Source organism: Drosophila teissieri, chromosome 2R, assembly GCF_016746235.2.
Source record: "Drosophila teissieri strain GT53w chromosome 2R, Prin_Dtei_1.1, whole genome shotgun sequence".
In the NCBI taxonomy this organism is placed as follows: Eukaryota; Metazoa; Arthropoda; class Insecta; order Diptera; family Drosophilidae; genus Drosophila; species Drosophila teissieri.
Window position 1 is genome coordinate 22,363,960 of NC_053030.1, and position 27,630 is coordinate 22,391,589.

Sequence of the window (27,630 nt, forward strand, 5' to 3'; positions counted from 1 at the left end):
TCTTTATTTTCTCACATCAACTTATGATTGGGATGCACATTTCAGACTGTCAACATTTGGGTCAAAACTACGATGCTCGCAAACAAGTGGTGGTTCCATTTCGCTTATGGTACTTAGAAATACGTATTTTGATTCTGATTAGCGTTCACTTAAATGGCATACATATAAAATTAACATTCACTTCACAGCAATAAAAGGCACAATCGAGTCCTACTTGGTCCAGCACGTACGTACGTACGTTATTCTTCATTATTTCAATTTGAATTAGCATAGAAGATATGCCCCAGGCACTAGGCTCTATCGCTTGTGAATCCAGTGGTGTCGAAAGGCAAATAAATCCATAATTAAGTTCCCGACACGTTTGTCAATTAGCGCAGACATTAGGCGACCATCAAACACTGGTATCTTCACATTCAACGACACACACGCATCTCTGAAAGGAAAACATATAAGATGGGAGTATTCTACGCAACATGAATCGGACTTACAAAATTTCAAACACAGGAATGTTGTTTCGGAAGTATTCCTTCAACACAAACGCACCATTAACAGTTTTGGCTCGACTAATGCTGAGCATCACGTCTGGATCCTTTCTGTAGAGGATCACAAAGATATGTCTGTTGGGTGTCTCGATCGGTCTGACAAACTTAGCAAGAACACTTTCAATAAAGGCTGGCGTGTTTTTACTGTGGAACTCCTCGCAATCGCCTCCCGCGTAGAGCACGAAGAACTGCCTCTCGATGAAATGGGAGTTGAAATGGTGTGGTTTCGGTGGCATGTTCTCCTCCACTTCCCGGGCCCAACTGAATTGGGCGTTCACGGAGAGGAGGTACAAGGATGGCAGCTGAGGAGTTGGCAGAAAGGTTATTGGCGGAGGCTTAGAGAAGCCCACGAAAACATCCTCGCTCTCGAAGATTTTGGATAGAGTATCAGTCAGCAACGTGTAGTGTGAAACTGGCTCGGAGTCGCGGCGCCACATCTCCAGTTCGCTGCAGTGCTTCAGCAGGTCGTTATACATTCGAAAGAAGTAATGACGCGTTCGCATCATCATCTCCGCAGTAGCCTTGGACATAACCATCCAGATCCATTCGTCTATAAAGACGTTTACGTTGCGATCGGTCAAACTCATTTCACTGTCGCAAATCGGGGAGAGGCGAATCCGTGGATGTCCTAAATAATACAAAATTAATGATTACCTGGTTATAATAACACAAACTTCATTCGAGCTTACCAGAGAACAGGGCAACAGCCAGAGGAACGACCAGGGTGGCGTACACGATGTGGTTCTTCTGCTTGTTGCACACAATCCACGGTGTGCGGAAGCTCTGGGCCGAAATATTCAGTGGCTCCAAGAAGTCCCGGAGCACGGTGTTCGGGTGCATGTAAATATTGCCGGAAAAGGCCGACTTTAGGGCACTCTTCCTAGCGTCCACGGCACAGATGTTCGGGTACATTCCGCCCGTCAGCGCCGCCTTAACCATGTGCCAATTGCCGGACATTTGGTTGAGATTGTTCATACTCAGTTTACCCCGGCTGTGGATCAAATTGGCTGCCCGCAAGGAGCTCACAATCTCAGAACGAATAGAGGTAAGGTGCTCCATCAGCCCGTTCAGCATAAAATCATATTCATCCTTGAGGTAAAGCGGCGGAGTCCTGTTGTGCATTCGATTTTGCCACTCCTTGTATAAGCGCACGAAGATAAAGTGATCGGAAAACTGATTGTCGGACAGAAAGGCCCGCTCCTTCTTGATGCTGTTCTGGATGTAAATGGTGAACCTGTCCCACAAGTGGTCGATGTCCTCGGTGAACGGAATGCCCAACGGATCCGCCGTCGACAAAGAGCTAACTATTGTGAGTATTGGATCCAGGCAGCGCAGCAGGATGCCGAAGATCAGCATGCGGCCAAGTTGACAGTTAACCGGAATGTCCATCAGCCGGCAGCCCAGCCAGGTCACATCCTCGGCGTCATCCAGCACATCTATTTTCTTGAGGAACTGCACAGCATGGTGCACGTTGATCAGCGGTGGCGGTGAGATGGTCAGACCCAGATACTCGCTTATAATCATATTGGGGGAGAGTAATTTTATTGCCAGGCAGACCTTGTCCAGCTGCATGGTTTGCAGGCTAGGCTGACTTGTCTCGCCCAGCTCTTCGTAGGCCTCCTTGTTTATCAGACGGAAGCATTGCGCATCCCCGTCTACGGAAAACGCAATGCATCAGTTAGTGCCATCTATGTGTGACGAGTACTTACTATTGGGGTGAAGGATTAGCTCCCTTCGCAGAAAGGAGTCCTTGGCCACCCATTCGAATCGATCCTCACCGCTGTAGCTCGTGGTATCATACACATTGTTCACCCGGCAGGCGGTGTCTATTTGGTACTTGAAGGGCACCTTCAGGCAGAGCGATTCGATTATCTCCGTGGTCAGAACCACCTTCACGGAGTCATCGCGAGCATTGACCAGCGCCTCGACGTAGTCCTTCCGCATGTTGTCGTACAGCAGGAATATGGAGCACTCCTGCAGGCTGCCAGTGAGGCAGTGGCTCAGGATCATGTAGTTCAGCTTGACAATGTGGTAGTAGGTGGGCAAAATGATGAGGATGTTGCCTGAAAATAAGAAATGGAGTAGTCTTCCTATAATCTTCTAAACTTCAAGTAAGTTGATGTAGGGCAGCCTGCAAGCGTTCGCTTCAAATGGGTTTAATTTATTAAATCTGATTTACAAAGTTACCTATACATAAATAAACGCGGCGATTCTCCATTCGTATAAACTAGGTTTCAAGACAGACACACATTACTAAAATAGATCGATATTACTAAATGGCTTGACATCTTCGGCTAAAACTAATATAACTATTTAACAGACATAGGCATGTATGTGTTCTTTCGTGTAGAGGCGGCGCGACTTCTGGTCGGTGATTTGTTCACGAGGTGAGAGGATATAGCAGTATCTGAGTTAACTGGAGCTGGATCTGGAGATGGAGCATTGGGCTATGAGCGCGGCGTGCTCTCCAATTCCTTGATCTGTCGCAGGATCTCCGACTTCTTTTTCACCTTGTCCAGCTGGTCCTTGTCCAGCTTTTTCTGCTCGCCGGCTTGGATCCTGCTCTCGATCTGTTCGATTTCACGGATTTTCTTGCGCAGCTTTTTCAACTGCTTGGCGGGGTCCACCTCCTGGGGCGCTTCCAGTTTCAGGGTGTCCTCCAGCGCCTTGGATATCGAGTTGATGTCCCGGCTGCCAGAGGGCTGCTGCTGCTGTTGCTGACTGACTTTGGGTGGCGGACACGTGCTGGGCGGCATAACCAGGACGCCGGGCGCCGGCGCCTTTGGCTGCCTGCCAGATTCCTTTTCCTGCTTCTTGGCCCTGGTCCGCTCCTGCTTCTCGCGCTCCTTCTTCGACTCGGCGGCCATCAGGGGACACATGCCAGGCGGCACTCCGGCCTGGCGCTGCGCCACAAACTGCTTGCCCTTGCTCTCATAGAGCGGCACCTCCTCCTGGGGCACGTAGCCATCCTTGACGCGACGCGCCTTGCGCCAGGTGCCATCCGGCCGCTTGGTGGCCGGTATGAACTTGCCCTCGCTGCTCTGTAGATAGGTGCTCATCTTGCTGCTTCTATAAAAAACAATGCCCAATTGCCAGGCGATACTAATCGATAGCTTTGGCATTGAGGATGGAACTTTTTGCGCGGCCAGCTCGAATTTTCGCGCGATTAATCGTTCCCGAGCTTGAAGCTTGGGGAACCAGTCACTTTTAGCCGTTTGGAGCACACTTTTCAAATCGTCGTTTGAATATTATCCCAATGACTTTTAACCACTTCCTTTCTAAACATGCTACCCGTTTCTACCAATTCTAACCATTTTTGAACTTAATGAGTCACTGAATGCACACTCACCTGGCGAATACTCCGGTTTGGTGCGCAGTAGATACATTATGTCGATGATAAGATCGTAGTCCATAAAATCCGGTTTGGCGCTCTTCACCACATAACCGTGCAGGCTGTAGCTGTTCAGGACATCGATGCACTCGTGGTTGCCGTTCATGGCCGCCAGCGAGATGGCATTCTGCTGGTACAGGTCCACGATGTAGGGATCGGCGCCCATGAAGAGCAGCAACCGGAGATGATTGGCCTTGTTCAGCTCGGAGGCGAAGTGCACCGCCGTTTTGCCGTTCTGCGAGTGGCGGTAGTTCACGGGAGCCAGGTCGTAGTTAACGGCGTACAGAAAGGGACGTAGGGCGGCATCCGTGCCCAGCTCTGCGTAGGCCTGCAGGCACTTGTCCATCTGCTCGTTGCGCGGGTTGTTGGAGCGGAAAGCCTCCGGGACTTCCTTGTAGATGTCCGGACCCTTGTGAATTCCGGCCAGGGCAATGCAGCTGTGCAGGTCATTCAAATAGGAGACGCGGGGTCCCACCTCTGGCTGCGTAATCATATTTAGTTGCGATCCTTCGCCAAAGAAGTCGATGAACTTCTTGGGGTCTTCCATTTGCGACAGCAGCACCACCCTCAGGTTTTGTTGGCTATTCAAGGCCATGCGGATCTCGCTAAGCAGAATGTCGGTATAGGGATCATGCAGGTGCACATCGTTCACCACCAGGTGACTGATGTTTCGGAACTGCTGGTTGGTTAGGGAGCGCAAAAAGTACTGAGCCGTTGAGAAAATAATGAAAGTGCTGGAGCTAACGGCGCTGAAGTACGGCAACTGGATGCCCACTGTCTCGCCCAGCTGCTCTCCAAAGAAGTTGGCCATTCGCTGGCTGTTGTAGGTGGCCAGAATGGCCTGCCTCTCGATGCAGATAATCTTCACATTGGACTTCTTATTCCGGCAGTCATCCAGAATAATCAGGGGAAGGAACACGGGCTTGTCCCAGGAGAGAACGGCATTAAAGACGATCACCCGATTGGCGTACAATGACTGCATGATCTCCTCGTTCAGCGGGTGACCCGGAAAAGCAGTCAAGAACTTTAGCTGCGCCTCCGTCCAGAAGCGCAGGCAAGGGGGACGTATGGCGGGCAGTGGCAGATGCAGTGACGGCAAGTCCGAGGCACTGGCCTTGAGCGAGACCATGTCCGCGGACAGCTCCAGATCCTCCCTGCCCATGAACGACTTCCTGCCCAGCAGCGTGAACATGTTCAGCGTGGCACCCGAGGACAGCACCAGCGTCTTGGGCTCCTCCAGGTAGTGGCGACATGCCTGCTTGTACACCTTCACGCAGCTGTTCCCATTCACATGGACCACCTGCGATCGCAGCCCCAAAGAGCGAGCACTGTTGGCGAAGGCTTCATGCTCGCTGGTGCGGAATGTGCACGGAAACTGCTGGCAGCAGCGCCTGCCCGCTATGAAGTAGAGCAGCTGCTGCGGAATGTACTTGTCCTGGATGATGTGGTTCATTTTGGAGCAGATCACATCTGTTTGCCACAAAAATACGCAAAGTGCGCCGCAATTTGCGTGTCAAAAGCAAATTCCGTTATTGCCGCCTTCGTATAAATAGAAAAATGGCGGAATGGAACGCACAGGGTTGTATTTTCGCTAATGAGAGCTTCCGCATCAAGGGTATTCCTCGCGTTTACTCAAACAAAAATGTAAAAAGCTAAATTTAAAAAAGTTGTGCTACAAACTGAAATATAAAGCATACTTTGTTATTTTTTTGAGCATCAAATATACGACTCAAGACCGGGAAGTTTGTTTGTAATAATAGATTAAAATGTCATTATTTATTTGGATTGCAATCCACAAGTTTTATTCAAATCAAATGATTCCTTTCGCACTAATATTGTTCTGAATTGTTTATTATTAGGAGTATTTGAAATTAATGTACAATTTAGATGAATCCTCCTCTAAAATGAGGCTCTGCGAATTCGTTTAGATGTTTAAAAGAAAACTTTGTTATAATGAAATCCTCCACAGATCCAGCATCAAATGTGCACAATCTTTATAAGTAAACATACCTAGGTAAGCTAAATTAAACAAAATACAAAACAAATTCGATTAAGGCTCAATCCTACTTAAATGACACCATTCGAAGAGCTTTATACTGAGCTTTGGCGCAGAATTTATTTCGAAGTGTGTTCTATAAATTGTGTTATTAGCCATCCAGTGTCATCTTGCTTACAATTATCAAAATATCTATTACATATTAAATACAATTCTTAACTTGTTTATATGTGGAATACATATATCTTTAAGTAAGCTACAGAGGTTTTGGTTATCGTTAACCACATTAATGGGTACCAACTCGTCCAGCAGGCACCGCCTTACAGAAAGTTTGACTTCTCCACGGAGTTTTGAGATCCGCTGCTCTGGTTCGACCAACCGCTGTTCCCGTTCTGGAATGGCAAATAGATTTTGGGTGAGTTCCAAGTCTTTATAGGAAAAGGACCTGTTCAACTACCTGTGGGTCATTGCAGCCCGAGTTGTCAGGCTTCATTCCGTTGGCGCCCGGATTGTTCGGGTTATTCGGCCCCTTCCGTCCACCAAAGTTGTTGGCGTTGTTGTGGCCCCCGTTCTGAGCCATCCACGATAAAAAATTGCCGCCCTGCGGAGTAAGTGAAAGAGTTTTTTGTTTGAAACAATGATAGAGGTGTGGAGGCTTGCCTGCTGGTCCTGGTTTTGGTTCTGCAGCTGGTTGCCGACCAGGCTCCACTGGTTCAAGGCGGCAGCGACCAGGGCGGGATTGATGGGCAGTGAGTTGAGATTGAGCATTGACTGGTTGCTCATGTTCTGGCCCTGGTTGGAGGAGCTTGATCCCTGCGAATTGATGCCCAGCGCCTGCAGGTTGGGCATGTCCAGGTGGCCACGGTTCATCCAGCCGTTGCTGCCGCCCACGTTGCCGTTGTGGGGCTGGTTCATTCCGTGAAAATTGGCCTGCCTACTGCTGTACTGGCTGCCGCCGTCCTGGCGATTCGTGTTCCCGCCACTGGAGTGATTGCTGCCATTGTTGTGGTAGCCCCCGCCCGAGTTGCCGCCGTAATTGTTGCCACCCATGCCGTAGCCGGCGGTGCCAATGTTGTTGTGATTACTGGCGATGATTGAGTTCTCACCGCCGTGAGCACTGTGTTGGTTATTACCTCTGTGGTGTCCGTTGCGGCCGGGATTCATGTGGTTACCCTGTGGGTGGTATGAGTGCATTCCAAAGCTGTTGGCCGAGTTGTAGTTGTAGCTCTGGGCCTGCTGGTTTCTGTTCTGCTCGGCCTTTGGGGCAGCGTTCGACACATGGACCGAAACGCCTGAGGAAAGTGACTTGGTAATTGATTGATACTTCTCCAAGCTGCAGTGACTCACCCTTGATTATGTGATCCTCTCCGCACAGGGACTGTGCCACGTCGGGATCGAGGAAGGTGACAAAGCTGAAAGCTCTGAAGGGTCGGGGAATGAACACGTCGGTGACTTCGCCAAACTTGGAAAAATACTCGCGCAAGTCGTCTGAGTTTATGTCCTCGGTACAGCGACCCACGAACACCTTGCAAGGCACCTGGTGGCCCATGCCCTGGAAGAACATAGGGATTAGTAGACGTGCAATTTGCAGACATACGGGAGGACTCACCTTTGAGTTGGGCACCTTAACCTCGCACCAGCGACCGTCGATGAGGTGGCGATTGGAGAGCACGCGCATCTGGGCATCGTAAGAGCCAAAGCGCACGAATCCAAAGCCCTTGGACTGACCCGATTTGGTGTCCTTCTTGATCTGGGCCATCAGCACCTCGCCGTAGGTCTCGAAGTACTCACGCAAGCTCTCCTCGGTGGTCTTCCAGGGCAAGCCGAGCACGATGAGATCAGTGCAGCGGAGACGGGTCTCGATGCGTTTGGTCTTGGCCGTTGAGTTCTCCAAGTTATCGTCGCTCTTGCGCTTGTTCTCTGTAGATGATTACAGAATTAGCTCCGTCTCATCTGTGAGTTATACAACTGAAACTTACCCTTGGGAAAGACACAGAAGTACAGGTACTCGCCCCAGCCGGATTCCACGCTGGGCGGAAACAGTCGGCCCTCGTTGGAGCGAACTCCGCGCACCGCTTTCGTGTCCATGTTGCGATACTTCAGACCGCAGGATCCAGGAAACTGTGCCTGCAGGGTGGACAGCAGCAGAGTGCCATCCTCCTCAGCCGGCAGCTCGATGGGCTCGTCACCCTCCTCCTCCGACACTTGAACGAAATCCATCTCCTAGGAGGCTGCTAGAAACGAAAGGGTATTAAAGAAATCTATCGCCGCAGGGGGCTCACACTTCGCTCTAGAAATGATCCACCATGTCATTCAATCAACTGAAGCATCCCACATATTCTGCATCGCTGCATTCATGAATGCACTCACTCAGTTCATCCGTTCTATTCAGATGCATCCCACAATATATCCAAAACAAAAAGGTTCCCCAAAACCACTCTATGCACACATTATTTATAAGGTCCACCTACTAATAGCACAAAGTAACATTCATATAATAATCAAAAATCTTCCTATACTTTGAACTTTGTATCATAAGGTAAAAACTAATAAGGAACTTAAATTACTTTAGCAGTGTTGCACACATATTGATATATTATTGGTACTCAAGATTTCCAGATGTATCTTTCAGTTAATTTAGTAGAACTCTGTAAATACACCCCACCATTAGTTAAATGCGAATTCTAAGTAAATTTAGTCAATAAACAAATAAAAAGAGCCCAATCCCAAGTTAATGTACACATATATAGCACATGTTTTCAACTACTCAAGAATATAGATATTTCACCCACTTATTGCAAGTAAACTGACATTTGTGAGTGTGGAATCGCGATGGGAATCGGAAAATCAATGAATGAAAACCCCATAAATTAAATACAGATATCCAATCCTGGCATCAGTATGTGTGCAAGTGTGTGGCACACACACACGCGCGCACACACACACAAGCGCACATGGCGGGAGGAGGACAAACTGGTAGACGACGCATTTCGGCGGTCCTAAAAGGTGGTTACACAACAATTCTTACACTATTGATAGGGATTAGATGCTTGCTGTAATTTCTGACTCTGCGTATGGCAAGTAGATATAGATTTCTGATCCCAGATCCCAGATCTCAGGTCTCAGATCGCACGCTCTCTCACACGAATTCGATTCACACCCAGGCAAAATCAGGTATTCACTGTACGTTCCACGCTCGGTTTTCGACACAACACACGCTTTCGCTGCACATCCACTTTCAATCGGTGCGAAATAGGAAACAGGTAATATTTACAATTGATAGCTCAACAATTTTTCTACAGACGAGAGAACCATATTTTCCTGGCTTTCCGTTTCGATTTTCTTTTCCTGTGTATGTATCGTCTGACGTATGCGCAGTGTGGCCGAGCCAGGGCCAGTGCGAAATACCCACCGGTAATAAAATACTAAAATGCTCCGTCGGCTCATTCCAATTGAAACCAATTAAAATATAGGCTTGTTGCATTGCACTCTTATAAAATGTTTATGAACTATGTGTGCGCTGATGTGCATAAACTAGATAAGTCTAAAATTTACTGCTGCGAGTGGCTACACTGGTTTACACTGCGATTACATGGTGGCTTTGTACTGTCCTATAAAATACTAAAACTAGCAGTGCTGCCCAGCAGCGAAATCAGCTAGGCAGCATTGTGCTTTCACCGAACATTTAAATACGAGCAGTTAATTTAAATTTAATTTATTTCATTCAGATGAACACGAAAAACGTTTTAATCTAATTTGATTTGATCTAATCTAATACATCTGGTTCCACCACCACCGCGCTACCCACTCTCCTGCGATCGCAGACGGGGTGAGGTTCAGTGCCCAAGATTCCAATGGCCGTCTGTGCGGAGTAAGCCTTGTCGTCCTCCAGGAATATGATGTCGTGTCCAATGGCTCTCAAATAGGCCACAGTGTGCCTGGGAACATTCGGTTCCATGTCGATGTGCATTGGCGCCAGCTGGTGATGCAGTCGTCCCGAATTCACCGCCTTCTCAATCGGCTCGTGGAGCACAAAGTACCTTAGGATAGTCTGGGCCACGGATGTGGTGATCTTGGACCCACCGGCACCACCCACAATCAGCTTAACATTGCCGTGGGTGTCCAACACGATGCTGGGACAAGTGGAGGACATCGGCCGCTTGCCAGGCTTGATGAAGTTGGCGGGACTGGCGGGTATGCCGTAGGTATTTATCTTTCCGGGCGTACTGAAGTCGTCCATTTCGTCGTTCAGGATGAAGCCTGTTTGGCGGGACCTCACCTTGGCTCCCAAGTGGCTGTTTATGGTGCTGGTCACTGAGATGGCATCGCCATTTGGCGCCAAAACCGAAATGTGCGCTGTCCCATGATCCTCCTCGTTGGCAAAATTGGCTCCATAGTATGACATGTCCTCGAAGGTCCTGTCGTCCAAAATGAGCTTGCGGATCTGAGCGGCGAAGGCGGGATCGATGAGGTTTTCGTACACCTCCTGGACATCTGGTTCATAGTGGATGTCGCCCAGATTGGTGCGATGGCCGTAGGCGTGCTTGAAAGTCTCCACCAATCGCTGCCAGTACTTGTCCGTGTTGCTCGTGTACAGCGGCTCCATCACGTTCAGCATGAAGGTCAACACGGCCCCACTGGTGGGCAGTGTGGAGGTGAGGAGCTTGTAGCCGCCATTGAAGTGGGAGTGGAGCGGCACTTCCCAGCGAACACTGCAAGGTCGCATGTCAATTATATTCGAGTTAGGTTATAAACTCCATACTCACTGGTATTTCTGCAGATCCTCTTCGGTGACAATGCCGCCCATGGCTTGGATATCCTCGACCAGTTTCCTGCCCACCCTGCCGCCGCCATAGATTGCTTTGGCGCCCTCATCCGCGATGATTTCCAGAGTTTCGGCCAGGGTGTGACGGTACATGACCTCGCCCTCCTTGTACACCTCATCCGTTTTCGGATTGATGAAGATCTCGGCCATCGACGGCTCGCTTCTGATACGCTCCTCCTCGCGTTGAAGGACTCCGGAGAGGTATCTGGAGACCAGGATGCCGCGCCGGCAGAGATCGATGGTGGGCTGGAAGAGCGTCTTCCAGGGCAGACGGCCATACTTGTCGTGCAGCTCGGAGTAGCCATAGATTTCTGCGGGAACGGCACAGGATAGTGCGCCCGTGATTTCCTTTCCGACAAACATGTCCTGCGTGGCCGCGGCAGGAGCGGTTTCTCGGGCAATTAGAACCTCACTGAACTCGGTCTCTCTGGAGTAAATGGTGGCCACGAACCCACCGCCCACGCCCAAGCTGTGGGGCAGCATCACGCCCTCGCACAACATGGTGGCTATGGCCGCATCCGCCGCAGAGCCTCCGATGTCCAGCATGGAGCCGCCCACCTCCGCACATCCCACGCCATTCGAGGCCACGGCGCCAATGCGACGGGGCTCCTCCGCCTTGCTCCGCAGTCCAAAGACCAGACCCAAGGTCACACCCAGTGCGGTCACCGCAAGGATAATCCAGCAGACGGCATACTTCTTGCAGCACCTGGAATGAGATCACGGATTGACCGCGTTTAGGATACTTAAGCTGGTAAGTGCGATTCATTCCGGGGGGACACTTGCCATCACATCGGTCACCGTACCCGACTAATAGGTCACCAAAGGCGTCGAATAGCTCCCCATACAACATGTTTAATGGAAACTCTGACGGATTCGGATTCCTGGCTCAGCTTCTACCGGCTGCTGCGATCGAGAGGCCCAATCCATATCCTATATCAGTCATATATCATAGGAAGCTTGCTTTTTCACAAATCAATCAATTCAGTGTCTTTTTGCAGTATCCTTGATGATGGTTTGCTCCCTTTTTTTAATTCACAGTTAACTCCTTTGGGAACTTACGACATTTATTGTGTGTATCCTTAAACTGCGAACTTCAATTGCAAGACGCCGCAGAAAATTATATGAATTCCAAGGAAAGAATTAATTAAATGAAAATCGCACGGCATAGGGCGCTTTATATATCCATTCGTTATCTGTTTTTAATTGAAGATAAGACAAGAGTCCATCGCCTAATGTAAGCCGCTTCGAATCCATATCCAAAACCGTGAGACGTCAGAAATAGAAAGTTTGCTGTGACTAAGAGGCCGGCGAGAACTAAAGAAGTAAAATCAGCAGAAGCGACTTAATTGTATAGGGTATAACGTATTTTTTATCGGGCAGCTAGTGATAAGCCGTCTTAAGGTCGATCTGAAACGTTTTCTAGCCTAAAAATAGGGAGCCAGCAAACCGTGAAGGAAAGCTTATCTACACAAATGACCAATAACAGATTTTAATAGGAAGTCTGCTAGACTTTAACCTTGTATTCGGCATGTTTTACTGAATTAAAATGTATATCCTTTTAAATTGGGTATCTAAATAATTGGTATTCATGCAGGTAATACCTTTAAGGCTTAGTAAAATACAAAACCTAAAATAAAGAAATGGTTATTTAACAACGGTTTTTTCAATTCAAATTTTGAATAATGTGCTTTAGTATTTGTATTTGGTATTTAGTGCACCTCCAATCGATAAGTCCGAACAATCGATGAACGATACTTTGTTGTACAATCGGTCGGCCGTAAATAAGGGAATATACATACGTACATACAATTGTTATTCCAAAAAACGGGATAGAAAACAAAAGGACAACTTAGCGTTCTAAAGTATGACTTCTGTTAAAGTGGAAAATTGGCGCCGCGTCATCACCTTAAATTATCACCAGAATCATCTTTATGATTAATAAATAAACCAAAATATAAATAAATGACGACGAAAATGGAAATTCTCACAATTAAAACACCAAGACTTTATTAATCAATAACATTTATTATTTACAGCTGAAGGAGTTTCGATTGCTCTTGCAGACCGCGCTTGAATGACAAAATGCATTAGTTGGTTTCGAAATATTAATGATTGGCTAACAATTATGATACATTATTTATACACAATTAAAAAAGGCATCGCTGATTTGCACTACACAAATATTATTGTATTTTCTCGTAATATTAGTAAAATCACAGTGAAATATTACTGCACGCCGTAGAGTTGAAAATGTAGTTCTGGGCCTCCAGAATGTGCATTTCAGTTAAACAGATAGCAACTAACAGGATAATATAACCGCTATACCGGATCGCGCGCAGGAAGTCCCACAGCTTGTCGCAGAAGATGCTCAGCAGGACGCAGTGCAGCAGGGCGTGCACGTTGACGATGCGCCACATCCAGGCGACGCAGAAGAACCAGCTGGACTTGAACACGTAGTCCTGGCAATGCGACTGGTTGCCGCTCACGTCCTCCCGCTCCAGCATGTTCTGGTAGACGGCAATGTAGCGATTCCACGCCGTCGAGCTCAGCAGCAGCTGGCCCGTAAAGCTGATCACGTTCTTGGCGACCTTACGCGTGGTGGCCTTCATCTTCGGTATCATCATGGTGGGCTCCGGCAGCTTGGAGTCGCTCATCGGTATGATGGAGTAGCCCCTCCGCGGTGGATTGTTCTTCAGGTAAAAGAATATGCCCAGCAGCAGGGCAATGCAGCCAAGTCCGTCGCACAGGCCGTCCACATAGTAGCCAGATGTGCCGATCTCCGAGCGCTCGCCGCGTATATGCTTGCGCACGCGCGCCACATGCCCGTCCAGGTCGTCCAGGAAGGTGCGGATCTGGAAGAGCAGCACGCCCAGCCGCCGATAGCCCAGGCTGTCCGAGGCCACCAATTTGCCCGCCAGACAAGCCACGCCCACGTGGAAAAACGATATCATGTTGGGCGTGATAAAGGTGGAGCGCGAGAAGCCGATCACGTTGTCGAACATGGTGGCCAGCGGGGCGAACAGGTAGTGGTTGGTGTGGTCCAGCAGAATGGCCTTCACGGTCACATGGCATAGTGGGTTTATATCACAGGATATCCAGGTGTGGTCCTCGTAGGACGGCTGCCGATCGCCGGCGGTGGGGAGTTTCGTACTGATAATGCTGCTGCTACTGCTACTGCTGCTGATGCTTCCTGACCCGGACTCCGAGGTGGACTGACCCACGACGGAAGCGGGCAGCGAGACATTCGTGTGGTAGTTCCGCTCGATGGTGTAGTTATGGATGCGCAGGTAGAGCTCCACGTCCATAAAAACGTAGAAGATGATCAGCAGAAACAGCAGGGTGAGCAGGATCTTGCTGATCTGCGAACTGGGTCCGATCATGGTGACACTTTGAGGTAGCGCTTAACACTAGGTTCTTATCGGGCTGATTTCAGGGAGCAACTGCAAGGCGGAAAGAGGTGAAGCTGATCAATATGGTGTATTAAAGGTGTTAGCAAACTAATTGTCGAGATAAGCAGCGCGCGACATAAGGTAAGTCACATAAATGGTTTTGAAATCACTCTTTGAAATACATATGTATGTGCGGATCATAACGATCGTTAAAATTCGAAAGTTAACTAACCACTGGCAACGCATTCTTATCGAAGGAAATTTAGGGAGCGATAGCAGTGACGAAAGAGGGAAAACAGAGCAATATGGTCAGGTACTGGATGACTAAATCGGCCCACTTGGACACCCACACATACACAAGCACCCCCTCTCCGCAGCCCACCCACCACAGCGCACTATCTACTCTACTCCACTGAGTGGCGCACTATCTGCTGGTATTTGCGGAAGCTTTTGGCGAGGCACTGGGAATTATAGCCGCTATTAGTAACCTTTTAACTGCCAATGCCGATTAACGGGGCTTCTAATTGGCTGCAGGTGTGTGCGTGCACGCAGCAATCCATCACACACACCCATAGGGCGTGCGTGCTTGTGTGTGTGTGTGTGCGGAGAGTGCCCCTTGATAAGTGGGCATATGGTATATGGTAATAGGAGCCATTCATTGGCTGGAATTGACGATCGAAGTAATTTAGATGATATAGAAGATATCCACGGCAATTGCGTTTGGGAACTTGCACTCACCGCCTTGCTGAATCATTGCAAACGAATATACACTGTATCAAAACATTGCAGTATTTATTACTGCGATGGGGGTAATTGCGAGCAACTTGTTGGAGTTGCAACCTGCAGACACTGTGGCACTTAGACGTAGTCAACAACAGCACATAGATATATAGTTATTGCTAAAACACACGGATAAATGTAAAAGTTTATGTTAATTGTTCGTAAATTTCGTAAATTAATGGCCAAGCAGTGTGGCCAGCGCAGCGCGAAATATCGTTCAATAGCGATGGCATCCAGCGCTATCGATAACATTTCGGCCTGCCCGCACTGCGCACCTCCGGCCACTCTGGCCTGTTAAACTTTTCAACTTCAGTCTATTTTGATAGTTTTAAATTGTTGTAATAGCCATTAATTACTTTTCTAACACGAAACCATGATTGCGAGAACCCTGAGGACGGTGGGCCAGAAGGGTCGTAACTTCTTGCTGCCGCGCAGCACCGCATGTCGCCGGCTTCACACGATTCCGGCAAACTTCAGCAAAGCCTACGACCACGACGGGAAAACAAAAGTCACAATTTTCAACACCGAAACGGATCTGGGTCTCATGGTCACTGGCTACAGCCAGTACGGTTTCAGGCTCAACAACGACATGGTCCTAATTGGCCCCATCTCCGTGTTCCCCAGGTTTGTGACCATCGTCGGATGCAGTGGGTCGCCCAATTATGTAAACAAGTGCATGTGGTTTATGCCATGACACTGATCCTTCAACCCCAATCCCTCAAATTTAATGATGCAGTCCTGGAATTGGTTTAGCAAAAGTCAATACTCTTTGCTGAAAAAGTTAAAGAATATGACTACATTCATTTAAATTTTCATACTACAACTTTAAGCTTGATGTAAAATCAAGCAATAGTTGTTAAAGATTAGTTGAATATTTAAACTTTCATTATTTCTATAATTTCTTGGGCTATTAGCAAATTTTTACAGCATATCATGTATTTTAAACACAATTTAAAGAAATTTTACGATTTAAAAATATTCTGTAACGGTCCAGTGTGGTTAGTACCCATATTGGATATCTATGAGTAATAACGAATGGTTTTGTTAAACTTGAAGCTAAAGATTAATTTTGTATCTCGTTATTTCCAGATCGGTTCTATCCTGGAACGTTAACAGCTTCGAGGACATTAACGAGGACAGTCTCAGTCTCTTCCCCACCCTAGAACCAAAGATCGACGTTCTAATCATTGGCATTGGCGACCAAGCGCCGCCGCCAGCGCTTTCCAAGAGGATCATAGAATTTATGAAGAAGTACAAGATAAACGTAGAGGTCCTGCGCACGGAGCAGGTCGGTACCTTACTACCTCTTTAAGATCCTTACTGAATTGCGCTATTTGCAGGCATGTGCCACCTTCAACTTCCTGAATGCCGAGAACCGAATGGTGGCCTGCGCCCTGATACCCCCACTGCACCTCACCTACAACGAGAACGACATTCTGCAAGCGAAGTTGCGGAAGAAGGAGCTCTACGAGACCGAATAGGATTACTTAGACACATCTAATGATTGTTTGAAAGGCTGGTGCTTTGTTAGAAATTAAACTGTTTTGTAAAATTCAGATTTCTTTATTCGTAATAGACATAGTTGTAAAGTGTATAAAAGCTAGCAATCTCGCAGTCAAACTGCACTCTCCTCCTTGTCGATTAATTGGCGATTTCAGTCGGCGGTGGCGCCCGGATAGCGCTCAATAAGCATTGCCACGCCCTGTCCTCCAGCTGCACAGGCGGCGACCACTCCCAGCTTTCCATCCTCGCGGACCAGGCGGTTGGCCGTGTGCATGCAGAGGCGGACTCCTGTGGCGGCGAAGGGGTGGCCGATGGACAGGGAACCGCCCCAGTTGTTCCACTTGGACAGGTCGGGGGTGCCGACCTTCTCATTCAGGCCCAAGTACGTCTTGCAGAACCAGTCGGAGTCGAGGGCCTTCAGATTGGCCACGATCTGTCCGGCGAATGCCTCATGAATCTCCCAGGAGTCAATGTCCTTCAGGGTGAGTCCGGCCTTTTTGAGCAACTTGGGAATTCCGTAGGCGGGTCCCAGCAGCAACTGGTTGACGGGATCCTGCGACACGTACAGAAAGTCGCGCAGATAGGCTTTGGGCTTCAGGCCCAGCTGCTTGGCCTTCTCCTCGGTCATGATAATGCAAGCAGAGGCTCCGTCTGTGAGGAAGGAGGCGTTCGCTGCAGTCACAGTGCCGTAGGGCTTCACGAAGGCGGGCCTCAGCTTAGCCAGGCTCTCGGGGCTAGACACGCGAATTCCATTGTCCTTGTCCACGATTTGGTCCACGCCGGACACCTTGAAGGGAACCAGATCGGTGAAGTAGCCCTTTTCCTGGGCCTCCTTGGCCAGTGTATGGGATCGCAGGGCATACTCGTCCTGCTCGCTGCGGGATACGTTGAAGGCGGATGCCAAACGATCGGCCGAGTGTCCCATGGTCTCGCCGGAGGAGAACTCCGCCACGGCGGGCAACTCGGGAGCCAGGAAGTCTGGCCTGAAGGTGGACAGCAGGGACAACCGCTGCCCCAGGGTCTTGGCCTTGTTGGCTTTCAGGAGCAGGGAGCGCATCTTACGGGAGTGGCGAATGGGCACATCAGACATGAACTCCACGCCGCCGGCCACGATTACATCGTAGGTATTGGTGGCAATCAGACCCATGCCCGTGGTGATGGCCTGCAATGCGTGGTCTATAGATTCGAACTATAAGTAACTATTAACGAGGCTCTTACCGCATTGGAACTGATGCAGGCCATGGTGACAGTGTGGGCAGGTGTCTTGTTGCTGAATCCAGCTGCTAAGGCTGCCTCCCTGGCAATGTTGGAGGTCTTCACCTCCTGGATAACGCTGCCGTACACGATGTAGTCGATTAGCTCCTTGTCCAGGCGGTTCTTTTGCAACAACGACCTGTTGAATGTAGCAGTATGAAGAAAATTCCTTCAAGAATACTAAGGATTGTGAACCTACAAAAGCGAGTGCCTGGCCAGTTCGTGGGGCATCAGCTTGGAGTAGGTGGTTCCGGAGGTCAGGAAGGGTGTGCGGACGCCATCAACGAGCACAATATTCTGGCCGTTCTTCTGCTTCGGTTGTGGATTTGCCACAGCGGCCGATAAAGTGCGGCATTGAACTGGAAAAGGGGCTCGTGATTATCCTTAGCACTCTCGTTTCACTTTATTTTTAATCATGATGTACCCATACATTATCATTATCTTTGCCCCGCAAGACGTCACTGCGAACTCGAGTTTGGACTTTGGCCCTTTCAGATTCAATCGGCTGCTGCTGCCACAAATCGTTATGAATTATCAGAGCCAAAGTCCAACCGGTGCAGCTCCTCTTTGGGATGGGTCCATTACAACACCTGCAGTAATAACTCACCTTTCCTGGTGACGTTCAACAGGTTGAAGGAGTTGCCCCTGCGGCAGACATTTTGAAGGCTCATTTTGCGAAAGTTTTCGAATTTCTCTTCTCGCTTTTCTCGCTGTTGCGACTGCAGCTGTTTGGCTAGTGATGAATGCCGGATCGCGGTTTGCTATCGGCACTCACTGCATGCTATCGGTTATCGAAAGCTAGTGCATAAAGAGCTTTCGAACTGTAAATACCCTTTCTGAAGAGCTTATTCGTAGATCATAAGAAACGGCAGTTTTCAAATTAAGATCTATTATTTAGTGATATTGAAAATCGTTTTCTATTCCTGCGCCATTTAACTTCATTCATATGTGCAAAACAATCTAGGAGACCCATAAAAGGATAGATTTCTCCAATGACCTCGATCTTGATTATCCTATTAAACTCGCTGTTTACGATTTCCATCTGCGCGCCCATTCGTCACCTACAATCTGCATACCCTTTCCCACAATGGAAAACCATTAACCGTGTCCTTGAACCACAATGCAACTAGATAGCTGCATGCAAACGGTCGAAAGAAAGGATTACTTTCAAAGGTCACTCTTGCAGTCCTGTAGAATCTACATAGTTCTCAATTTCTATTTTAAAACCTAAAATAGATTATAAATAAAATTCACTGTCGTTATGGAACCTTTGTTACTTTCTCAATGATTTGCATACAAATTCGTTTTACTCGCTGCCATCATTGCCAACGAAAGAAATTAGGTTCAAGGACGAATTTAATGGTTTCCCAAAATGGGATAGAAAAGGGTAAGATGCAAATGTAGGCGGCGTGTGCATTCAAATGACCGATCGTTAAGGACTTACAAAGGATAGAAATAATGAAAGGATGGCGGCTTATTGGTGATCAAGGTGAAATGTTTCGCTACGCATTTCCTTAGTATTTCAGTAAATTAATGTTGTACAACAATCCTTTCTAAATATGTGGTACGCAATTTTGAAATAATTTTAAACTATTATTTTAAGTAATAGAAAGTATTCAGACTGAACACTGATATTATATAGCCTTTTTTATGAATGACCATTCATAGTGGTTCGCAGTTGACGTAATTTATGTGCGTAAGTATATTACATTCAATGCTTTAATAATTTAAATGCATATTTTTTTTTAAAAATTATTGTATTACCGTTTATGTAAATTTTAAACAAGTGATACATACATATGTACACATTTAAAGGCCCTGGTGAAAGCTCACATTTTGGCGGGAAATTAAATGTCCGCTCTCTTTCATTGAAGAGACAGTTACAGTGGTTGAAAGAAGCATATTGAAAGGTGAAATTATCGCTTTTATGAATACAAAAATAATGGACCAAATTTAATTTAATAACGAAAGGAATACATGAATTCCGATGTGTTATTATGTGTTTTAATCACGATTTATGTTTGGTCTCGAGCTTATTTTTCATACGAAAATAAAGTGGCAACAGGCAAAGTAACTAACAGTTTGCATTCACTCAGTCAGGTGGCAAAATACTCCGATGGCCCACTGTAACGATCCGTTATTGTTGTTGTTGCTGACTGGTTGGTGGCAAAAACAAAGAGAGAAAAACAAGACGGATTCTCTTTGCCTCGGTATATCGGTATCGATATCGATATGTCGGTAGTAGCGATCGTTCGCAAAGTTCGCAAAGACCGCACAGTCAAAAAAAAAGGCTCCGAGTGAACGGACGTGCGCGCGCGCAAACTGAAAGTGGAAGCACAAGCACAAGCAAAGCAAAAGCAGAAGCTGAAATCGAAAAGCGAGAGAGAGGCAAGATCGGTCCAATCGTCCCGCTCGCACTCGCAGTCGCGCTCGCGCCAGAAAAAGTTTTACCAATCAAGTTTTTTATTTCGCAATAAAACAAAAAGAAAAAACAAAACTTCAACCTAGTTAAAGTAATGTTGCCGTTGTAGTTGTGCCGTTGTAGTGAACTTTTATGAGTGTGTGTGTTTGAGTGAGCATTGCCAGTGTGTTGGTGGATATTTCTTGCGTTGCGTCGCATAAAAAGAAGAGGAAGAGAAAGAGGCAACAGGAAAAGCCAAAGAGAAATTTTTAAATCTGCGAAATTCTGTGAAATTGGCTCCAAAAAATATAAACAAACCATGGTCAATGAAATCGAAAGTTTCCGTTTCCACTGAGCAGCCAGCAGTAAATGGCCGATCGCAGGGATTAGGCGATCAGAACAGAACAGAAAGTGCGCGAGTGAATGAGACTATATTCATACTGGGATTAACCAACTGCTGAACAACCAACTTAATGAAAGAGGTGAGCTTTTCCGACGTTTGAGATTTTCATCATCTTTGGGCATTGCAACATCGCTGAGATAAAAGTCGGGGTTTTGGGTCTGCGTCTGCGATACGTGTGTGTGGCTCTTTGTGCACCTAAGCACACAAAGCAGCCAAGGTCAGAAACTAACTTAATAGTGGTAGAGAAAACAGAAAAGCAGAAAACAGAAAAGCAGAAAACTGAAAACATTCCAAGCTCGGTTTGGATCGCATCGTATCGTATCGTTTGGTATCGTATGGTATCCAAAACTTTGCCTCGAAGCTTCGGTTCGTGGCGATCCAATCTTCGTCGTCATGAACATCATTAGCACTGCAACAACAACTGAACCCAGCGAAACAACAACAACTGGAGACAAGAAAGGCTTAGTGACCTTCATCGCGTGCTTTTGTCTGCGTAATACCGCCCGTGTATTGGTGCGATCGTAGTATGCATGTCATGGAATTTGAAGAAACATATCTACGTACGTACATACGTACATTGGCGCACGCACTCGACCAACTTAACTGCTTTCCAATAAGAGTGAAGGTGAAAAAGCACACACACACACGCAGGCACAAACACATGCATGCGGTTACACGATCGCGCAGATGTTACAAAATATGCTGTTAGCAAAGACAGGGGCGTAGGTTTTTCCATCTGGAGGGTATTAAGTTCAAAAGCGCGTGGGTGTAAGGGAAAACTTAGAAAGGCAGTTGTGAGGAGATCTTTGATTTCCACGTTTAGTTTGCCTCTTATCTGGCATATATTTTAAAACGTAGATCCGTTGACGGCGTCCACGAAACTAGCGCATTGTAAACCCCTTACGAGCCCCTTTCCTATCTTTCTCCGTATCGCCCAGCTTATGGAGTTATGCAATTCAAATTTGGGTCACTTTTACGAGTGTAGCATTTACAACAAGTACGAAAGACGACGACGAAGACGGCGACGGCGACTCTTTGCCATTTTCCCTCGCTTCTTTTCGGATCAGCAAGTCAGAGCTTTCGTGAAAGGGGGTAGGGGTAGGGGCAGGGGCAGCGCGGGAGAGAGCGGGAAAGGAGGAGAATGCGACTGCGATGGAGCGACAGAGAGGGCAGGAAAACGAGTTTGAATGCGCGCTCCGCTCCCTTTTAACTTTTTACCTTTACGCGAGCTTATAATACTTTCAAAACCCCGCATAGCTTTCTCTTTTGAGGCCTTCGATCGGATAAGATCCGTGCGATTCCAGTTCCATTTCAGTTTCCAGTTCCATTTCCCCTTTCCTGTAGCCCCCGCTCACGCTCCCTCTTCCGTTCCCTTTGCCATTCTCTTCCACTTGGAAATAGACACATGTGCTTTATATTCGTAAACACTCACGCAATCTGCACACACACCACAATGCGCAGGGGAAAGAGTAATTGTAAAACTACATTTACATTACATGGGAACGATGACGACGACAAAAATCGGAAAGTGTGGAAATATAAATATACAAACGATTGCGTTCTCCATCTATATGTTTATATGTCGCTATGTCTGTTTCGTTGTTTAGCTTTATACCCCGATCGTTGGACATACAGACACACATACACAGCATAGAGAGGAGAAAAGCTTTTTGTGAAAGGTGATTTTATGCGCGCATTGTGAGTTAGCGCGTTTTGTTTTCGTATCGCCCTCCCCACGATCCTCCGCCTCCTTCTCCTCCTCGTTCGCTTTGTCCCTTTCATTCTCATTTCCAGTTTGCCGAAGTGCGCGTGTGAACGCGAGTGTGTGAGTCCCGCGAAGAGAGAGGAGAAATGTTGGGAAATACACAAACATACATACGGACGTACATACATACGTACGTATCCCTATGGCGTCTTCAATTTAAGGAATTATTACCATGAACTTTCACCTTTTGATTGCCTTAAATGCGGTAACGATCTTTAGTCATGCTCTACTCGCAAGCAGATTTCGATTGCGAAATCCGCTGAGAAACTTGTAGAAAGTGAATGGCCCTGATTCGTGGAAGCATTAAGTATACAACCACACACTCATAGATACATACAACTGTATATGTTCTGTCAATACCGCTTTGGAATTTATCTAGCGTTAGAATGAGCACACCAGATCCCCCACTCCATTGCAAAAAGCGAAAAACAAAGATCCATGCTCAGCTTTCGCTTGCCATTCCCAAGCCAAATACAACATTCCCATTTCCATTCTCTTGCTCTCCGCCAAGCCAGTCATTCAAGTTTTATTGAAAGTGAACGTTTCGTTCGTCTCCATGCAAAAGGAGTGCTGGAGAGAGGGGGGCTGGTCGCTGGTGGGGAATGGTGGGGAGAAGCAGCAGAGCGTAACAAAAAGCAAGACTATCTTTCCGAAGTTTTTCGTTTTTTCCGTTTTCGAGATCTGCTGCTGCTGAACTTTAGCTTCGCTTTTTGGTTTATTACTTTTCGTGGGGCCATGCAGACACTCACTAACACTCGCGCAGCCGAAAAGAGCTTACAAGCCATGCTCTTGCACAATACAATAATGGTGGCCCCCCAGTGAACGCACACTTGCAAACGCCCCGCTGCACTACACTCACACGCACACGCGCAAGACCTTACACAGATACAGTCCGCTACACAGAGAGAAAAGGCAGCTCGCTGTTACACATTTTACATAATTTCAAAAGATTTCCACTTTGCAGCTAGAAAGTAGGTTACTTAACTGGGCTTCAACTTTACAAAAGCAGAATTTTACGTTATAAAATGCCACTTGATACACATGTAAATGATCCATCAAATTTGAATGGCACATTCACCTGCAAGTCTATAAAATATAAGCATGATACCACATTTTTCTGCCTGTGTACGACGACACAGTTGCACAGGCCAGCGAATTTCAGTGTAACAATTTCATCGCATAAAAGAAACAGCAACAACAACAGTACAACACAGCGGGAAAGCTTTTTTGGAGGCAACACCATTACCACGAACAACAATAGCACCAACAACAACATATTGGAGCTCTATGAAGTGAAGCTTTCATCTTTTCCAACAAAGCACACACACATACCCATGCACGTATAACGATTGTGGGTTGCAGTATTACAAAAACACCAAGTACAGAAAAACCTAAAAACCTGATTAGTAAACATTTACTATTGCTTTATGGGAAGTTTGTTAATGCCAGCACACACACACACACACACACACACTGACACACGATCGCATGCTGAAATTCCAGTAATGTGTCGCACTAAACCGTTATGGAAAGCACTTTCCAATCTCTTTCCACGATCCTTTTTCTAACAAAAAGCGCTGTGCGCCTGTGTGCGTGCATGACACAATCGCTGGAAAGTGCAAGGGAGAGGTGGAGAGGGAGAAAGAGAGGGCGACACAGGCGGTGAAAGGCGGATTGTGTAATACCAAAGCAAAAAGATGCAGACTTCCCATTCCACAACTTTCTATTTCACTGGCCTCACTTTTACCACATGCTCCACATACATTCGTTAATAACTCCATGGAGTAGTCATACAGTTCAACTTCTATAGCTCGAACTTCCGTAAGTCGGTCTTTAAACAATTCATTACTCTTTGATCTCCTATTATCTTTTGAAATTATTTCACACTTTCTAATCGGCAGTAATGGTTCTAGTTTTATTTAGAAAAATAACACATGCTCATTGCTCAAGCTCTTCTCTTGAGAACAATCGAATCATAAACAATTTCTGAATTCCTGTACTAAACAGCCACTGATAACGATTTCATAATTATACTTGTCCTAGGTCAAGATTGCGTGTTAGGAAATGGAATATTACGTATACGTACTAATTTGTACCTATTTCGGCGATTGCGCCTTAGAAGAAGAATTCGAGCAAGTTTTTCCTAGTAATACAATTGAGTAGAAATGGAGAATTTGTTCTACAGTTGATGTGGGACTCTTGGCAATTTGACACCCATGATCTGGGCCAAAGAAATAGCAGAAATCTAACGATACCCCACATACTTGCTCTTCCACTTGCAGTTTCAAAGAATGTTGATGTTGCAATACAGCAAGCATGGCGAGTGCATACTCAAAGAAATCGGAGCAGCCTTCAGAGGGGAGCACCCGGCGGACCTGACCATCGTCTGCGAGAACAAAGTGAAGCTGCACGCCCACAAGCTGGTCCTGGCGGCCGCCAGTCCGTTGATAAGGTAATCTACTTGAAATACATCCTCTAGACTGAACTAATGCGTCGTGTTTGCCGTAGGAACCTCCTGGAGGACACCCACTTGAGCGACTGCTCCACCACCGTATACTTTCCGGACGTGAATGCCACCTACTTTAAGTTCCTGCTGGACTTCCTGTACTCCGGGCAGACGTGCATTACCTCGCGGGATGTGAACTATCTGCACGACCTGCTGCTGCTGTTGCAGATTAAGTCGGACAGCTGGAAGACCACCGACTCCGCCTATCTGAGCAGCAAGTGCGGCGGCCTGCGGGATCGGGCAGACAGGCGGAAGCAGCAGTACACCAGCCCGCAGAATCTGGAGCCAGATCAGACGCTCAAGTACGAGGTGGACAGCGTGGATGAGTCGCGCAACGCCGCGGACTTCTCGTCCGCCTTCAACTCCAATGACAACTGCGAGAGTGCGGCCGAGTGCGAGCGGAGTGGTGGCCACAACAGCAAGGAGGAGGACGAGGACGACTGCACCCACAAGGACAACAAGAGCGACAAGGACACGGACGAAATTGTAAATCTCTCGAATGCACCGCCCAGCGGCACCAGCGGCAGCAACAGCAACATCAGCGCCAGCAGCAACCACCAGCACCACCAGCAGCACCACCATCATCACCACAACAACAACAATAATAATAACAACAACAGCAGCAGCTCAACCATAAATCCCGTCAACCTTTCACTCGACCTTCGGACGAAGAGCGAGAACTCGGCAAGCAGAACCCTAGGATCCGGATCAGACCACAGCGGCATTGACCTGGCAGTGACAGCGAGCGAAAGCACGAAGCGCAAGGGCCTGTTCTTCGACTCGCACAAGGACGTAATGAAGCCACTGTCCGATGGATCTGACATTAACAGCTCGCCGGAAAACTACGTGGTGACGCCGCACCGGAAGCGGCGACCCGGATTCCACAACACACAGAGCGACAACCAGCCGTTCACTTCGTACCCTCACAGCCTACTGGAAGAACTGCGCCTGGCCAAGTCGACGACCTCGCCCATTTCGGGCTTTGGATCGGAAAAGAACATGCTGTCGCACCTGGAGGACGGTGCACTAAATGGGGACACACTGACGCCGGACAGGAAGCATCTGCTGGAGGCGCAGCGCAATCGAGCCCAGAGTCCCGAGATGCCGATGCACTTGGGCCCCCAGTTCGTGTATCAGTGGCAGTCCAACCAGAACGCAGCCATGTCCGCAATGCCCAATCTGCAGTCGCGACTCTCTAGTCTGTCGCACATCAGCCTAAACCTGGACCATCCGGAGGGACGCAGTGGGTCGGCCTCCGGGTCCGGTGCGAACTTGGCCGGCAGCAACACGCACGCCTCCTCGGTGCGGGAGTATCGATGCGAGTACTGCGGCAAACAGTTCGGCATGTCCTGGAACCTCAAGACCCATCTGCGCGTCCACACTGGCGAGAAGCCGTTTGCCTGCCGCCTCTGCGTGGCCATGTTCAAGCAGAAGGCCCACCTGCTGAAGCATCTGTGCTCCGTTCACCGGAACGTCATCACCACCACTAACGGGGCGGACACGGAGAACCGGTACAGCTGCTGCTTCTGCTCCATGTGCTTCGAGTCGGTCCAGGAGCTCGTCCGCCACCTGTCCGGCCACCACAATAACCTGCTGCTGACGAAGAATCTACGCGAATAGTGTCCCGGGCATCGGCTACCGCATAATCCGAGAGTATCCCATCTGTCCGATCCGATCCAAGTCGATCCGAGGTGATTCGCCGCCGGACGGACAATTGCAAAGAGACCTGAATTTTAAATAGTAGCAGTAGCAGATTTAATTGCCTATTGTATAAATATGTAAAATCTAAATTTAAATCGTAAGTTTACGCAACGCAACACATTCACGCGACTCCGCTCGATCATATTTCACGCAACGGCCTGGAGCTCCACATCCGAATCCGCATGATCCTTGATCGTTTATCATTTCGAATGCGCACCCCGGAGGCCATTCACGTTGCTTTCTCATTTAAGTTGTATTCGACATCCAATCCCGATTCCAATTCCCCGCAAATGCACCACTACTACTTACACCCTGGCTCTAGACGCCCAATCCAATACTTTTTAAGCGGCTGGTCCATTCACAGTGGAGCACTTATTTGTAAGCATATGTCTATACGAGAGGTATTTTAATTTCTATTGTATTTCCAACCCGTCTTGCATGAACTTCATTGCCCAAACCTTTGGATACACTCTTTGTGTTAAGATTTTACGTATTCCCTCCTAAAATCGCCAATTAAAGTGTGTAAAGTGTACAGTATAATTCGCAAGCTCGTAATAAAATCAGAAAAGCATTTCCGTTTTGTTTATACTCTTTCGATCATTTTTAGAAATATACTTTATTTTAAACCGACGCCGTGTTTTGTGTTCAATTTTAGGAGGAACGTGGATGGGGCATTTTTAACTGTAGGTTCATTTATATTTGTTCAGGTAAAAATACTTTGTACGGCAGTACTATTTGTAAAAGCTTTATTTAAATTTTCGCGCCCGAGAAAGCCGTTACTATTTGGTATTTTCCGAGTGGCTTAGTATTTTCTTACTCTGAGTTGGCAGCCCAAGTGCCAAATTGAATAGTTAATTTAAGTTTTATATACAAATTAAGATATATATTTGCGCACGAATGGTTAAAAAAGCTATATTTTTTGTAATTATAAAAAGTATATGTTATCAATTAGGCACCATATGAAATAAATATGGTATTGAAGTCTGAGAACTATAAATGATTTAAGAAAAACCTTACAGTTTAGGGATAATTGCAAAATGCCCTATAATTTCAGTTGGTTACCTTCAAAAACTTAACTTTTTGTGCTTATTAGCACCAATTGGAGCACTGTTTGAACTCCCCTTTAAAAAGTAACGGCTTTTGGCGCCCAAGTGGCGCTGTCATCGAATCGCGA

The 27,630-nt window shown here is 47.3% G+C and overlaps 8 protein-coding genes across 14 annotated transcripts; 2 read left to right on the top strand and 6 right to left on the bottom strand.

Annotated features, from left to right (window-relative positions):
- Positions 1-13: 13 nt before the first annotated feature.
- LOC122612984 (benign gonial cell neoplasm protein) lies at positions 14-5,617 on the bottom strand. 2 transcript variants are annotated; one of them, XM_043786922.1, is made up of 5 exons: positions 3,892-5,617; positions 2,252-2,605; positions 1,232-2,197; positions 489-1,170; positions 14-433 (listed from the first exon to the last, which is right to left on the bottom strand). In XM_043786922.1, the coding sequence occupies exons 1-5, from the start codon at positions 5,384-5,386 to the stop codon at positions 298-300; spliced, it is 3,633 nt and encodes a 1,210-aa protein (XP_043642857.1). In that variant the 5' UTR covers positions 5,387-5,617; the 3' UTR covers positions 14-297. The 2 variants fall into 2 exon arrangements, with proteins under 2 accessions (XP_043642857.1, XP_043642859.1); XM_043786924.1 differs by lacking the exon at positions 3,892-5,617 and adding an exon at positions 2,730-2,857 and having other exon boundaries at positions 20-433.
- On the bottom strand, positions 2,683-3,735 carry LOC122612986 (partner of Y14 and mago). The gene has a single exon (XM_043786926.1). The coding sequence runs from the start codon at positions 3,662-3,664 to the stop codon at positions 2,990-2,992; it is 675 nt and encodes a 224-aa protein (XP_043642861.1). The 5' UTR covers positions 3,665-3,735; the 3' UTR covers positions 2,683-2,989.
- Positions 5,618-6,019: 402 nt separating the features above from the next.
- Positions 6,020-9,302, bottom strand: LOC122612633 (TAR DNA-binding protein 43). 5 transcript variants are annotated; one of them, XM_043786380.1, is made up of 7 exons: positions 8,958-9,300; positions 7,909-8,160; positions 7,539-7,849; positions 7,277-7,481; positions 6,590-7,221; positions 6,387-6,530; positions 6,020-6,321 (listed from the first exon to the last, which is right to left on the bottom strand). In XM_043786380.1, exons 2-7 carry the CDS (start codon positions 8,147-8,149, stop codon positions 6,250-6,252), a joined length of 1,605 nt encoding a protein of 534 aa, XP_043642315.1. In that variant the 5' UTR covers positions 8,150-8,160; positions 8,958-9,300; the 3' UTR covers positions 6,020-6,249. The 5 variants fall into 5 exon arrangements, with proteins under 5 accessions (XP_043642315.1, XP_043642311.1, XP_043642312.1 ...); XM_043786376.1 differs by having other exon boundaries at positions 7,277-7,849; positions 8,958-9,302; XM_043786377.1 differs by having other exon boundaries at positions 7,277-7,849; positions 7,909-8,163; positions 8,958-9,302.
- A 393-nt stretch (positions 9,303-9,695) lies between these two features.
- On the bottom strand, positions 9,696-11,662 carry LOC122614009 (scoloptoxin SSD14). Its single transcript, XM_043788460.1, has 3 exons — positions 11,558-11,662; positions 10,696-11,460; positions 9,696-10,641 (listed from the first exon to the last, which is right to left on the bottom strand). The coding sequence occupies exons 1-3, from the start codon at positions 11,602-11,604 to the stop codon at positions 9,696-9,698; spliced, it is 1,758 nt and encodes a 585-aa protein (XP_043644395.1). The 5' UTR covers positions 11,605-11,662.
- Positions 11,663-12,759: 1,097 nt separating this feature from the next.
- On the bottom strand, positions 12,760-15,115 carry LOC122613834 (ceramide phosphoethanolamine synthase). Of its 2 annotated transcripts, none has more exons than XM_043788232.1 (2): positions 14,882-15,115; positions 12,760-14,194 (listed from the first exon to the last, which is right to left on the bottom strand). In XM_043788232.1, exon 2 carries the CDS (start codon positions 14,132-14,134, stop codon positions 12,968-12,970), a length of 1,167 nt encoding a protein of 388 aa, XP_043644167.1. In that variant the 5' UTR covers positions 14,135-14,194; positions 14,882-15,115; the 3' UTR covers positions 12,760-12,967. The 2 variants fall into 2 exon arrangements, with proteins under 2 accessions (XP_043644167.1, XP_043644168.1); XM_043788233.1 differs by lacking the exon at positions 14,882-15,115 and adding an exon at positions 14,376-14,526.
- Positions 15,116-15,188: 73 nt separating this feature from the next.
- Positions 15,189-16,479, top strand: LOC122613835 (NADH dehydrogenase [ubiquinone] 1 alpha subcomplex assembly factor 3). Its single transcript, XM_043788234.1, has 3 exons — positions 15,189-15,547; positions 16,013-16,211; positions 16,264-16,479. Exons 1-3 carry the CDS (start codon positions 15,297-15,299, stop codon positions 16,402-16,404), a joined length of 591 nt encoding a protein of 196 aa, XP_043644169.1. The 5' UTR covers positions 15,189-15,296; the 3' UTR covers positions 16,405-16,479.
- On the bottom strand, positions 16,471-18,442 carry LOC122613833 (trifunctional enzyme subunit beta, mitochondrial). Its single transcript, XM_043788231.1, has 4 exons — positions 18,288-18,442; positions 17,880-18,039; positions 17,645-17,819; positions 16,471-17,588 (listed from the first exon to the last, which is right to left on the bottom strand). The coding sequence occupies exons 1-4, from the start codon at positions 18,349-18,351 to the stop codon at positions 16,578-16,580; spliced, it is 1,410 nt and encodes a 469-aa protein (XP_043644166.1). The 5' UTR covers positions 18,352-18,442; the 3' UTR covers positions 16,471-16,577.
- A 1,526-nt stretch (positions 18,443-19,968) lies between these two features.
- On the top strand, positions 19,969-27,027 carry LOC122612793 (transcription factor Ken). The gene is made up of 3 exons (XM_043786625.1): positions 19,969-20,563; positions 24,532-24,701; positions 24,758-27,027. Exons 1-3 carry the CDS (start codon positions 20,555-20,557, stop codon positions 26,373-26,375), a joined length of 1,797 nt encoding a protein of 598 aa, XP_043642560.1. The 5' UTR covers positions 19,969-20,554; the 3' UTR covers positions 26,376-27,027.
- The last annotated feature ends 603 nt before the right edge of the window (positions 27,028-27,630 follow it).